A 15,136-nucleotide genomic window follows, 5' to 3' on the forward strand; every position below is an offset into this window, starting at 1 on the left:
GTTAAATGCCTTTTTGCACTTGTTGTGATGCTTCTTATGATTTTTATTGCTTATCCTGTTAATATGATGCATCCTATTTATTGATTTGCATATGTTGAACCATACTTGCATCCCAAGGATAAATGCACTTGGTCATGATGTATGATTCTTTTAATGTATTGTTAAACTTAGTTTGATAGTATTTTATTGAGGACTTTTGTATCTGTGTTCATCAGTGATATTGGTTTGTAGTTTTCTTGCAACAATAAAAATCAAAGCAGAAATATATGAAATAGAAATTATAAAATAATAGAACAAATTAATAAAACCAGAAATTAACCTTTCACTGGATTAAAAAAAAGAGAGTAAATAAATAAAGTTATAAATTAAAAAGAAGAAAGTACAACTGATACCACAGAAATACAAAGGATTATATGAGACTACTGTGAACAATGATATACCACAAATTGAATAACCTAAAAGAAGTGGATAAGTTTCTGGAAACATTCAACCTACTAAGACAATTATGAAGAAATAAAAAATCAGAATAGACCAATGCCAAGTAAGGAGAATGGATCAGTAATAAAAATCTCATCCTCAAGAAAACCCATGTCTTGATGGCTTCCCTGGTCAATTCTATCAAATATTTAAAGACAAATTATTGCCAATCATTTTTGAAATTTTCCAAAAAATTGAAGAGACAACTTACTTTGTGAAGCCATACTTTATCTTTCAATTATGAAACACCAAGATATATATATCAACATACTTTGGTCTCAGTAGAGCCAATGCTCAAGTTTGATTAGAAGTCTTTTATACCCCACTGACCAGAAGCTAAAATCTGGCATGTAAAAAATTAAGCCACATACAAAGCATTATTGTAAACAAATTAGTACAGGATGCCTCTAGGGGAGTTTTGGACTTCAAATAGCATATTATTAATGACAAGCCAGGACATTTCATCCTTCTCTTGACCAAGTGCCAGTCCTCAATTTCCAGGCGATCATGGAGATAAACATACAGCTAGCACACTTATTTAGTTCATCTTTATACAGTCAAAGTTGGATTTCTTTACCAGGCTCCAATAGCTACTCTACAACTAAGATAATATAATATAAGCAACTGCATATTTTCATTAGTTTTCTATACAATAAATTGAACTAGGCTGGAAGTTCAAATTTTTTTTGCTATGCTTGATTGATTATTTTACCAATGGAGAGTAGAAATAACAACAAATTGGTTTGGTGAACTTCCATGTAGTAGCACAACTTTGTCTTTGAAACCACGTAAATGATTTTTGAGTACTACTTTTACTTTCTTTCTTTTTGTATTCTCTACTCCCCTCTTTACCCACTCCCTGCCCACACACCGCATGTTTTATTCTATATCTTCCTCTGTTTAAAATTATTTATTTATTTTTTGACACAGGGTCTCACTCTGTCACCCAGGCTGGAGTGCAGTAGCACCATCTCGGCTCACTGCAACTTCCACCTCCCAGGCTCCAGCAATTCTTGTGCCTCAGCCTCCCGAGTAGCTGGGACTATAGGTGCCTGCCACCACACCTGGTTATTTTTTTTGTATTTTTGGTAGAGATGGGGTTTCACCATGTTGCTTGTCTTGAATTCCTGAGCTCAGACGATCTACTCACCTCGGACTCCCAAAGTGCTGGGATTACAGGCCTGAGCCACCACGCCCGGCCATGCTATATCTTCCTCTTTTTAAAAATAACTCACCACTACTGGTAGTGTTTGAGTTGGTGATCAAGATGTGAAAGGAATAATCTAGCTCCTTAGTAATACTCAATTTAGCTGGTACCATCAGAGAAACACATTGCCTAGATTATTTACTTCAAATTAAAACATCAGTCAGATAGCTTTTTAACCTCCAGTTAATCTATCTTTGACTAAGAAATAAGGCAGAAAAAGACTCAAATTAAGATGAGAACACCAAAATTATTCCAGTGTCTGAATTGAGATAGTGGAGCATTCTGGAGAAAATTAAGCTAGTAATGTTTTAGGAAATTAACCAGGAGATGAGCTGAAGAGATACAGATAGCAATATAGTGGGTCTTCAGCTACCATACTCTGGTATAAGTATATGCAGTTTTGCTCTTAAGCTGTTTATTGATGTGGCTTATAAAGCATTACATTCTAATTAACTTTTTTGTGACCTTTTAGAATTACTAGGCACATTAAAATAGTGGAGAGGAAATTACTATAGAAACATAATAACATTGTACTTATACATTATTTTCTACTAGTCATCAAATTATATTATATTCACTACTTTATAGATCTGTTTATCTTACTATGTTCAGATTTCCTTGAGAGGGACTGTAGCAATTTCATTCTCTTGAAGATAATAGATACTCAAAAATGTTTCTTATGTGCCATAATGGATACGAACATATTTTATGAACTTCAAGATGCTGCTAGGTATTACTATTAAGAAGTGAAGCATAAGAAATGAAGATAAAAGTAATGTTTCACTAAAATTATCTCTTGGGGTTCATATAAATTTGTCAAAATATAACTCAATAAAATAGCGTGGATCTTTCTAAAAAGAAAACACTCTATTCTCCGGGGAGGAAAAAGAAAAACTGTACAACCCACTTTTATTTTATTTTTATTATTTTATTGAGAGAGATGTTTAGGTTTATATTTCATGTGTCAATTTTTACTCCAAAATGTTGATGTAAATATATTCCTCATTAAAGTAATGGAATTTTCTAACTAAATTGATAAATTATCTAAAATCATAAATTGTCTTAATTTATTAAGCCAGCTGTTATTTTTCAGAACCCAAATATATTTATTGGAAAAAAGGTTGTTACTTTAATAGTTTTGTAAGAAGTGTTGGATATTTTCTCATATAGATAATGTGGCCATTATATGTCATGTGTACTTAATACAACTTTTTTTCTAGCCCTCAGTTCTTTACAAAATGCTAAATCAGACACTGGATCTCTAGTACTTAAAAAACGCCTGGCACATACTAGTTACCAGTACGTATTTTTTGACAAAACTAATATAAAAAGTAGGACACTAGAAAAAACTTCTTAAAATTTAAAATATAATAAATAAACACAGGTTTTTAAATACAAAAATGTTTTAAAATACTTTTGAAAATATTAAAAGTCTTTTATTGATCATCATATTTCTTGACAACAAAAAATTGAGATAAATTAGCTTAAAGAAAAATGTATTTACCATGACCATATGGCCAAGTGTTAGAAAATTCCTGCTAAAGGATTGTTTTAATTACTAGTAGTATATAATCTATGAAAACATTAAAAATATATTTCAAATTTTCATAATTATTAAACATGAAAGTAAATTTTTTTGAAGGGTATCTTTGAAGGGTATCTTTTTATGATTGTCAGCCTCTCATTTTATTTATTTTATTTTATTTTATTTTTTGAGAGGGAGTTTTGCTCTTGTTGCCCAGGCTGGAGTGCGACAGCTAATCTCGGCTCACTACAACCTCCACCACTTAGGTTCAAGTGATTCTCCCACCTCAGCTTCCCAAATAGCTGTGATTACAGGTGCCCGCCACCACGCATGGCTATTTTTTGTATTTTTAGTAGAGATGTGGTTTCACCATATGGGCCAGGCTGGTCTTGAACTCCTGACCTCAGGTGATCCACCTGCCTCGGTCTCCCAAAGTGCTGGGATTACAGGCGTGAACCACCGTGCCAGGCCAAGCCTCTTTTTAGTGTGTAATCAGATGTGGTAAAATAGCAGAGTGTCATGGCAATACAGTTTGTTTTCTTTTTTAAAAATTATTTATTTATTTATTTTTTGGGTGGGCATGGTGGCTTGAGGTCGAGAGTTCGAGACCAGCCTGGCCAACATGGCGAGACCCCCCCCCATCTCTACTAAAAATACAAATATTAGCCAGACATGGTGGTAGGCACCTGTATTCCCAGCTAGTGTGGAAGCTGAGGCAAGAGAATCGCTTGAACCCGGGAAGCAGAGGTTGCAGTGGGCTGAGATTGTACCACTATACTCCAGCTTTGGCGACAAAGTGAGACTTCATCTCAAACAAACAAAAAAATTAAATTGACGAATAATAATTGTACATATTTGTAGGGTAATAATGATGTTTCATTACATAGAATGTGTAGTGACCAGATCAGGGTATTTAGCATATTACTTATCTCAAACATTTATCATTACTTTATTTTGGAAATTTGTCACCTAGAATGTTAGACTTTGTAGTTGTTACTAATTGAAATATTAATAGTGATTTTCTGACTTTGAACATTATTTCATCACTATATTTCAACTTACTCACTTATAGATTATTTCATCACTATATTTCAACTTACTCACTTATAGAAAGTGGAATCTTAGCTGATTTCTCTGACTTTTTTTTTTTTTTTTTTTTTTTTGAGACGGAGTCTTGCTCTGTCGCCCAGGCTGGAGTGCAGTGGCCGGATCTCAGCTCACTGCAAGCTCCGCCTCCCAGGTTTAGGCCATTCTCCTGCCTTAGCCTCCCGAGTAGCTGGGACTACAGGCGTCCGCCACCTCGCCCGGCTAGTTTTTTGTATTTTTTTAGTAGAGACGGGGTTTCACCGTGTTAGCCAGGATGGTCTCGATCTCCTGACCTCATGATCCGCCCGTCTTGGCCTCCCAAAGTGCTGGGATTACAGGCTTGAGCCACCGTGCCCGGCCGATTTCTCTGACTTCTATGGTCTCAAAACTTCTGTGATACTGCAATGAAAAAACATAAGAATCCTGGATATATTTTAACTTCTATTTATTTAAATGTTATTTTGGAATAATTTTAGATTTATAGACAAATTGCAAACATAGTACAGAGAGTTCCTGTGCTTATTTTCTTGACTATTAGACTTGTAATTGTGACTTATTTAAATACTACTGTGTGACTTTGAAACATTATTTATTTACTTCATACCTCAGTTTACTAATCTATAAAAAGGTAAATCTTACTGTATGACATCTGCAGAAGTTTTAAGCTCTAAGATTTTATGATTTTAAATATATATCCCTCACATGTTTCCATTTGTATTTTAATGCACCTATACGATGTTTTGTGGGGTGTGTATGTGCATGAATAAATTATTCCCCTGCTTTATTAAGCCAACTGTTATTTTTCAGAACCCAAATATTTTACAGTGAACCTCAGTGTTAGTATCTACAATGTAGCTTAATAGGCTTTGCTAAAGCATGTTAATTCAATAATATGCCTATCTGAATTCATACCCCAAACTATTCATTTTGGACTTTTTACTTTTGTGACTTAAAACTTATGAATTTGCTTTTGTCCTATGGATTTACTTATTGCTTATCTGTAATACTTTTCATTTCAAAAAAATTTAGTGAAGACATCCTATATGAATTTAACTTATCAAAAAGAATTAAGGTAAAATAAGCAAAAAAGTTGAATCATAATGCACTTAATTCATAGCTAATATCCTTTTTATTTCATTCATAGTATCTACATCTTTTTTACTTCTAGCATTACATTTTAGTAATCATGATTTGAATTATTAGTCTCTTACTTTGAACGAACTTTGCTCTGGTAGATATATTTTAAACCAGGGAGCTCCCACATTTCGTAAGTTTGTTTCATGAACATCAGCCCCTGTTTCTAAAAGTTGTGTGGGCAGGAGAGTGCTACTCCATTTGTGAGCTTTAGTTCACCCACAGTCTGTTCCCAGCACCCCTCTTAATTGGGTCTATGGGACACTGTCCCTAATGCATCAGAAGTTTCTCCATTCCACAGATCTCTCCAACTTTAAATTGCTCTGGGAATTGGGGAACAATTCCAATAACTGCTGCATAACAAATATTTACTCTTCTACATCTGTAGAATGCAGCCTCTCTTGCTGAGCCTGACCTTGATTCAGAATGCTGACATAAACACTAAGAAAAAGTACTTGGTTCTTCTAGGAGGTGGACATAATTTATCACTATAAAGTAAGTCCTGAATCATATGAAACTTATAATTAAACTCTATAAGTAAAGGTGCTATTCAATATACATTTTAATTTGAATAATTTGAAGCAATATAGGTACCAATTCATTATCACCAAAATACAGCTGTGAATTATTAGTATTATTTAATTATTACTTGTATTATGTTAATTAATCCTTAAAGCAATTTTGATACTCTATATATTTTTTAGAATATTCTACAAGTAAAGTAATGCAGGTATGCAAATAAGAAAACTGAAGCTGTAAATTGCAGGCAAAGAACTTCAAACCAAAGACTTTGATTCTAGTGTTAGGCACTTTTCCACTATGCCACCGATGTCATATATATTGAAATAAGTATTAGGTGATCCCTCTATACTTATAGTACATAAACTGCTCGTTGTTTGTATAAGAGAGCAGATTATCAGTACTGCATGAAAGGTATATATTTTATAATTAAAGCCTGCTGTGAAAGAATAAATGTGGCATACCAATGTTGTCCTGCTCGTGAATCCACAAATACCTCACAGGGAGGGAAATTGCATGAGTCCAGAAAGTAACCTTTCACCTGTTTCAAAACCCATGTATTATGTGCAGTCCCTGTGTTAGACTTAGGTGTGGAAGAATGAGCAAAACAGACAAGCTCTTTCCCTAAGTCTCCTTTATCTCACAATATACAAGATAACCAATTTAAAGTGTCGGGAGCAGAAGACAGTGGGTTTGAATTAATGTTTTGCTGTTCATTTCCTTTTGCATTTGTGACTGTCCCTTACCCAGTGTTTCCTATGGCTATTTCTGTACCCCGCTTGAGGCATCCGAAGTAATATAAATAATTGCCCTTTCTCTGGGTACTGTTGAAAGTACATTCAATTTGTTTTAGTGACCTCAATTTTTCTGTGGTTCTCACTGACCATTTACTGCTTTTGACATTTGATTTCTATACAGATTTTAATGCCACTTGTCAGGCAGCATACTAACATGAAGACAGTAGACTTTGGATCTCTGCCTGTTATTAGACATGTGACCTTGGCACAAAACATGGCACATAGGAAGCTACAATAAAAGTTGTCTAAATAATTGCAGAGATTTTCCTTCCTTCCTTCCTTCCTTCCTTCCTTCCTTCCTTCCTTCCTTCCTTCCTTCCTTCCTTCCTTCCTTCCTTCCTTCCTTCCTTCCTTCCTTCCTTCCTTCCTTCTTTCCTCCCTCCCTCCTTCCTGACTTTACCCTTTCTTCCTTTTCTTATCTCCCTTCCTCCCTCCATCCCTTCCCTTCCACCCTTCCTCTCTTCCTCCCATCTTCCCTGCTTTCTTTCCTCCCTGCCTCCTTTCCCTCCTTCTCTCTCTCCTTCTTAAAGCTGAATAATAAAAATCAACAATCTATTGTGGGCTCAGATTTTTTGGCTTTAAGATTGAGACTGTAGGCCGGGCGCGGTGGCTCAAGCCTGTAATCCCAGCACTTTGGGAGGCCGAGGCGGGCGGATCACAAGGTCAGGAGATCGAGACCATCCTGGCTAACACGGTGAAACCCCGTCTCTACTAAAAAAATACAAAAAACTAGCCGGGCGAGGTGGCGGGCGCCTGTAGTCCCAGCTACTCGGGAGGCTGAGGCAGGAGAATGGCTTGAACCCGGGAGGCGGAGCTTGCAGTGAGCTGAGATCTGGCCACTGCACTCCAGCTTGGGTGACAGAGCGAGACTCCGTCTCAAAAAAAAAAAAAAAAAAAAAAAAAAAAAAAAAAAAAAAAAAAAAAAAAAAAAAGATTGAGACTGTATATTCTCTTCCTTGCCTTTCTCTTCAAAGTTTAAATATTTCTATTGTGTATCCTTAACTAAGTTTTTCCTGTAGTAAAGATTCTGTGAGTTGGATTTCTGACTCCCGATAATACCTGCTCTACACAAAACTTCCCAGTGACTATCATGTGACCAACAGTCACAGTGTGGGGAAGAGTGGGTGTGCTACCATTCTTAAAACTGTTAGCCCATGCAAAACCTACACTTGTGATTTTCACCAAAATTAAATCTAGTAGTGATTATGGAAAGATCGATTTTCAGGCCTAGTCTGTAATTAGTGACAACTCCACTAATTTAAGTGCTTTAATTCCCTGAATTACATTACTACTAAAAAATCTTGTAACACCATATTCTATGAGGTCAAATTTAGAGAACTGCTGAAGTCTAATGGGGTAGGTGCTTACCCCACGCTCTGTGCTTTCTAGTAAGGGACCTCTTTTCCACCAAAAGAAATGCCAATTTTTCTGCCTGATTTTAGAGCCTTTCTATATGCACCTGTCAGACTTTCTTTCTCAGATGTGTTTTGCACCACTCTTTCACAGAAACTCCCTTGTTCTACCAGTTGGTTTACTCCTAACTTTGGTCCAAATTCTCACTTTTGAGATATCCCTTTTCTCTTTTAACCCTGTCTCATTGTTTTCCATATTCCCAGGGTCAGCTGAAGACTGAAACTCCGGAGTTCTCCTTGGCCTGATTTATTTCTCGTAAAATTCTTCCTTCTGGGAAAAACTGTAATTTTCACATAAGCTATAAAAAGTGACTATAAATTATTTCGATATGTTCTTTTCTTATATCCCTACCTAAATTGTGAACATTGTAATGACAGGCACTTTAAAAATGCTGTTTTTTAAAAATATGTGTTTCAATAATATTTTAAAAGAGTATTTAAAAACATGGTGTCAATCTGGAGTTTCTGTAAAACATCAAAGAATTATGCTCTTGAAATTTTCCAGGTTCTTATTGCCAATCTATATAATAAGGCAAAAGAAAATTGGCTTGAATTAGAAACATCTAGACAGTCGGCCAACTCAGTATAGACTAAGCCTTGCTACTCAAGTGCTTTTGGGACCAGTGGTGTAAGCATCACCTGGGCACCTACAAGAAATGCAGAATCTCAGGACCTGCCCTGAACACTAAAAGACAATCTGAAGGTTTTTAGGTTTCCCAGATGCTCACCGGGTGCAGTGGCTCATGCCTGTAATCCCAGCACTTTGGGAGGCTGAGGTGGGCAGATCACGAGGTCAAGAGATGGAGACCATCCTGGCCAACACAGTAAAACCCTGTCTCTACTAAAAATACAAAAGTTAGCAGGGCATGGTGGCACACGCCTGTAGGTGGAAGTTGCAGTCAGCCCAGATTGTGCCACTGCACTCCAGCCTGGTGATGGAGTGAGACGCTGTCTCAAAAAATAAAAATAAAATAAAATTTCTAGATGCTTTACATGTATATGAAAATTAATGAAACCCGAACTAGACTTGGTGTCAAAAATATTAGCTTTACATTCCATTTTATTATTTACTATCTAGTTAATCTTGGCCAAGTTCCATATTTTATAGTTGGAAAGTAGGGTCAATATAAAGAATATTATAATTTGTAAATCGTAAAGTGGTATACATACACATATATACATATTTATATGAAATATTTAAACATTATTACTATTTTTATCAGTTGACTTAAATGAGTAAATTATCAAGACAGACTCTTAAACTACAGAGTAAAATATGTAAAGAGACCATGTAACGTTCTCCAAAGACTATCATGTTTATGTGGAGCTGTTCTGTGCAATGGTCTTGTCATAGGAACAGTCATACAAGATACTATGAGATCAACAACTAACTATGCCTTTAAATAGTTGTCAAATGTCAGGGTATGCAATTCAATGTATTGTTATTAAATGTCTATAAAATACACAATTAAACTAACTATAAGGTGTTAGCATCAGACCTATAAAAAATATAAACACACAAAAATTGCTGTGAAATTTTAACCACTTTGTAAATTGCTGAATTAAAATTCCAGTCTTGTTGAGTAGTCTTTTGCCCTCTTTACTGCTTGTTTGCTGGGGTTGATGAAATGAAGATGTTAGGCTTAGAGTTGTTGATTGACCAGGGGTTTCAGAAACCTCAGCTCGGGAGAGTGTCCTCAACTCAGGAACACGTCCTCAAGAGCAGGAAAGGTTCTGTCTGCATGTGTGTCTGATCGTAGGTAGATCTTCACATGTTGGCTATGAGGTATGGGTATTTCCATCATTCCCAGATTCACTGTATTCTAGTCACATACGTTACTGAAGATAACTGGATGTCAGAACTTCAAGCAAGCACTCCTTCTAATATGTGCCAAAAGAATGATTGTTCAGGTAATTTGTACTGTTTGTTTCTTGGCAGTAAATACATTTTATGTTAGATCTTCTTTTGATTTCCTGAAAGCAGATGACATGGGTGAGATTAACCAGACACTTGTGTCAGAATTTCTTCTTCTGGGTCTTTCTGGATACCCAAAGATTGAGATCATTTACTTTGCTCTCATTCTAGTTATGTACCTAGTGATTCTAATTGGCAATGGTGTTCTAATCATAGCAAGCATCTTGGATTCTCGTCTTCACACGCCCATGTACTTCTTCCTGGGAAACCTCTCTTTCCTAGATATCTGCTATACATCCTCCTCTGTTCCCTCAACATTGGTGAGCTTAATCTCAAAGAAAAGAAACATTTCTTTCTCTGGATGTACAGTGCAGATGTTCTTTGGGTTTGCGATGGGGTCAACAGAATGTTTACTTCTTGGCATGATGGCATTTGATCGTTATGTGGCCATCTGTAACCCGCTGAGATACCCTATCATCCTGAGCAAGGTGGCATATGTCCTGATGGCTTCTGTGTCCTGGCTCTCCGGTGGAATCAATTCAGTTGTACAAACATTACTTGCCATGAGGCTGCCTTTCTGTGGGAATAATATTATCAATCATTTCACATGTGAAATATTAGCTGTCCTCAAGCTAGCTTGTGCTGATATATCCCTCAATATTATCACCATGGTGATATCAAATATGGCCTTCCTGGTTCTTCCACTGATGGTCATTTTTTTCTCCTATATGTTCATCCTGTACACCATCTTGCAAATGAATTCAGTCACAGGAAGACGCAAGGCATTTTCTACATGCTCAGCTCACCTGACTGTGGTGATCATATTTTATGGTACCATCTTATTTCTGTATGCAAAACCGAAGTCTCAAGACCTGACTGGGGAAGAAAAATTGCAAGCATCAGACAAGCTCATTTCTCTGTTTTATGGGGTAGTGACCCCCATGCTGAATCCTATAATCTATAGCTTGAGAAATAAGGATGTAAAAGCTGCTGTAAAATATCTGCTGAACAAAAAACCAATTCACTAAGGAAACCGGGACATGTAGGTCTTTGTTTAACAGTCACAAAGATGGACTCATAGGTAAATCAGCGTAAAATTTTTTTGGAGAAACTATGGTGAGAGAGACAGATTTTTATCCTTTGCCTTTACTAGCCCTGCTCAGCTAGAATCACCGAGTGCTATAGTTTACTCCAAACTCCAACATGCCCTGATCCAGATTTCACAAACATAGTTAATTCTCTTAGAATCTCTTCCCTTGTGATGTCTGAAATGAGTGTTTTTGTGTAGAAACATAGTGGAAAACAATCACACTGTAAGTGTTGGAAATAGAGAGGCAATAGTATGAAATCTGCAGTTCCGTAAACTACCTAGGTGATATTGGATAGATTATTCTTTCTTTCTAATACATAGTTACTTTACTTGTAACAGGGAAATAAAATAATAAAAAAATCCAGGTCCCAGTATCATTTAATGTTTCAATAAGTTGGAGGAAGCACCTAGCAAAATATTGGCTTCACAATGTCCTAGCATTTCAGAATTGAAGCTAAGACTCCATAATGAGGACTTAAAGTTGCTATTTATTCCCTCTTTTACTCTCAGCTAATAATTACTAGAGCCAGATGTCTCACTGAAAGTCACCTCATTAAGATAATATTTTCTAAAATTTAAAAATTCTAAAATTCTAAAAAAAATAAAAAAATTAAAAAAAGAAAAATCATTGTCATTCTGGCCACCTCCCAAAGATATCATTCTAATGTTTCTCTTAGTAAGTAGGAGTCATACATTCATCATGTTTTTATTTTGATTTGTTAGATCTACTATGAGCACTTGGGGTTAAATTTTTTTTAATGTCCAACACATGTTTCACAGGATAAATTCTAAGGCATGAAATTAATAGACTGGGTGGTATAAACTTTTAAAGTTTCTGGCTAAATTACCATTAGAAAGGTCATATTACTACCCTAAATACCATTATATGTTTCTCCCATTATGTTTGCAGCTCTGTTTAAATACACATGCATACACACATATATCTCCATTTATACACACACACATTTGTGTATATATATGAATTTTTTTCTTTAAAACTTTTTTTGAAAATTTTCATTTTCAAATATTTAACAAAAGAATGAGAACAATTTAATAAAACTCAATGTATTAATTGTACAGCTTAAATAATTACACATGGTCAGCCTTCTTTCATCATTATCCATACCTGCTTATCTTCTTCCTTTAGATCACTTTAAAGCAAGTTCTGGAGATAACTACATCATGTTAAGTATTATGTAATTATGTCCAGGACATCTGTGTGCACATATTTAAATGACACAAATCCAATGACCCCCATTCACATTGTAGTCTATGAGAATGTACTTTCAGGAACACAAATTGTGATATGAATGATGCCTCCTCCAATTAAGAATAAGACTGTGCTGGTGAGGACTGTGAACCATGACAAGGGCGCAGGAATCACATAAAAGACATTATTTCTCACTTCAGTGCGTTGTTGATAATTCAGGATGTATATTGACTGATTTTCTAAATTTCAAGAGAAGCCTGGACATTATAGTGAGACTATGTCTCTACAAAAAATTTAAAAAAATTAACCAGGCATGATGGTGCACGGCTATGGTCCCATTTACTTGGGAGGCTAAGATGAGAGGATTGCATAAGCCCAGGAGTCCAAGGCTGCAGTGAGCTATGATTGTGCCACTGCACTCCAGCCTGGGTGACAGAGCAAGACCCTGTCTCTTAAAAAGAAATTAGCACATTTTAAGATAGCCCAGATTTTTAAATTAAACTTTGCGACATTTGCCCAGTGTTGGCTCTTCTACAGAACACATGTGATTCCAGATTGTGTACTCATATAAGGCTTTAATAGAGATACAGGACATGGTCCTGCAGGAGGAAGAAATTTCGGTCCAAAAAGGAGAGTTCTGAAAACTTCAATCATACTTTCCAGGCCACTTTTGAGAAACTATCTTTTAGAACAATTCAATCATTGTTGGATTATACAACAAATACGTTGTTTTCGTTAACTGCTTATTGCTTAAATAGAGTTTGAGTGTATATTTTGAACCCCAAATGTTGATCTTCACAGGTTATTGTCATACTGTAGTAGTAACATCCAAATATATCTTAAGAGTATGCCAAAGAGCTTCTCATAGGCTCCTTTTATAGCTACAATTACTTCTCCTTTCCTCCACTTTTAATTTATTTTACCTAGATTATCCTCCCTGGAGTAGGACTATTAGGTTCACCTAGAGAACTGACATAAAGTTGGCAGCAATATAAACCCTTTTTCAATTCTGTTATATTGGAGTAGGGTTGGATAACTGCAAGCATATAGGCCTGCACGATCCACCAGGTGGGAAAGACAGAAACCTTTAATCGCACTTTTAAAAGGTGAAAGGAGAGAATGATTCATATTACCATTCTTTCAGAAATATGGACAGTAGTAATATTTAGATGTATTGTCATGGTGTTGTGGTCAGCAAATAATATTCTGGAACTCATGAATGCAGTGAATGTCCTGCCAACACAGAAGCAGGCAAATACAAAGAAAAAGTATTAGAAGCAGAGAAGTTTCTGTGAATACCTTTATCATTCCCACTATCTTCTCTATGTCTTCTACAATAACTCAACAATAGATCCAATGGTGGTCTCCATTTAATTCCATGTATAGCAAGTTTTAACACATATTCATTTAGTTGTGAAACACATCCCTTTAGTCCTTGTTACCCTCCAATTTTGTAAGCAGGGATTTCAGTTGTTCATTTCAATTTTCATTTGTCTATGTTTTTGTGAATGGGAATGGATATAAATCTACTATTTATGATGCTTTGTTACTCAATGTTGAATTTTAGAGTTCTTTAATAAGGTGACCAACATCCAAATTAAAATAATATATTTGCTCTCGGCCTATACTAGTGGTGGTAGTAGTATTTGCTTTATTTGCAAGGTGTGCAAACCTAAATCTACAATAAGTGTCTGTCTCTGTAAATATTCACTTTTATCCACTTGGAAACCAGATAATGGGCCAGTATAACCCATTTGCCAGCTATGGCTCCTCCTGGATCCTTTCAGCAGCTGACTTATAACTGCCATTCATCTCTGATTTTTCTTCTGAGAAGCAGATCAATTTTATGTCTATTTCCTGCTCTTGAGGGAGACAATGGGATGCATATATTTTCATACTTTGTTGCATTGCTCAAATACCTTCTATGTCCTCTCATCTTATGTCCCCTAGAGGCCACTTCCAAAAAGAGAATAAAAATTCCCCTTTATTGATTCTAGTCCTTTTCTGAATTCAGAAGGGAAGTTCTATAATAGATATAGATAAGTTTCACTCCAATAAGCTCTCTTCAGGTTAATAAAATGTCCCACTACTCACTCCATTTAAGGGTCCTTTGTCTTCCAGTCATATGAGGCCTATTATTTTCAGACTATTCCATTAGCTATTGTCTAATAACTGGTATGGCATTGCTATTGTTTTTATCTGGTTCTTCTGCATAGTGACTGTTCTGAATTCTCTCTAGGTCAAATGCTAACAATGACTTGGGAATAGTATTTCATCACTTTTACCTCAGTTTACTCATCTACAGAAAGAAAAGTCTTACTAAATGATTTTTGCAGAGTTTTCTAGCTCTAGACTTCTATGATCTTATAATATTAAAAAACTCTTGACATATATCTATTCGGCCGGGCGCGGTAGCTCAAGCCTGTAATCCCAGCACTTTGGGAGGCCGAGACGGGCGGATCACGAGGTCAGGAGATCGAGACCACCCTGGCTAACACGGTTAAACCCCGTCTCTACTAAAAAAAATACAAAAAACTAGCCGGGCGAGGTGGCGGGCGCCTGTAGTCCCAGCTCCTCGGGAGGCTGAGGCAGGAGAATGGCGTAAACCCGGGAGGCGGAGCTTGCAGTGAGCTGAGATCCGGCCACTGCACTCCAGTCCGGACGACAGAGCGAGACTCTGCCTCAAAAAAAAAAAAAAAAAGAAAAAGAAAAAGACATGTATCTATTCATATTTAATGTACACAGACCACTGTTTGTGGTGTGT

The 15,136-nt window shown here is 36.1% G+C and overlaps 1 protein-coding gene across 1 annotated transcript; it reads left to right on the top strand.

Moving 5' to 3' along the window:
* The first annotated feature begins 10,019 nt into the window (after positions 1-10,019).
* On the top strand, positions 10,020-11,119 carry LOC104660378 (olfactory receptor 13C3). Its single transcript, XM_010360722.2, has one exon. It carries the CDS (start codon positions 10,057-10,059, stop codon positions 11,098-11,100), a length of 1,044 nt encoding a protein of 347 aa, XP_010359024.2. The 5' UTR covers positions 10,020-10,056; the 3' UTR covers positions 11,101-11,119.
* The last annotated feature ends 4,017 nt before the right edge of the window (positions 11,120-15,136 follow it).

Source organism: Rhinopithecus roxellana, chromosome 16 (assembly GCF_007565055.1).
Source record: "Rhinopithecus roxellana isolate Shanxi Qingling chromosome 16, ASM756505v1, whole genome shotgun sequence".
Classification (NCBI taxonomy): domain Eukaryota; kingdom Metazoa; phylum Chordata; class Mammalia; order Primates; family Cercopithecidae; genus Rhinopithecus; species Rhinopithecus roxellana.

Excerpts from the sequence above, each read along its gene's own strand:
- LOC104660378 (XM_010360722.2), top strand. The coding sequence starts at position 10,057 with ATGATTGTTCAGGTAATTTGTACTGTTTGTTTCTTGGCAGTAAATACA.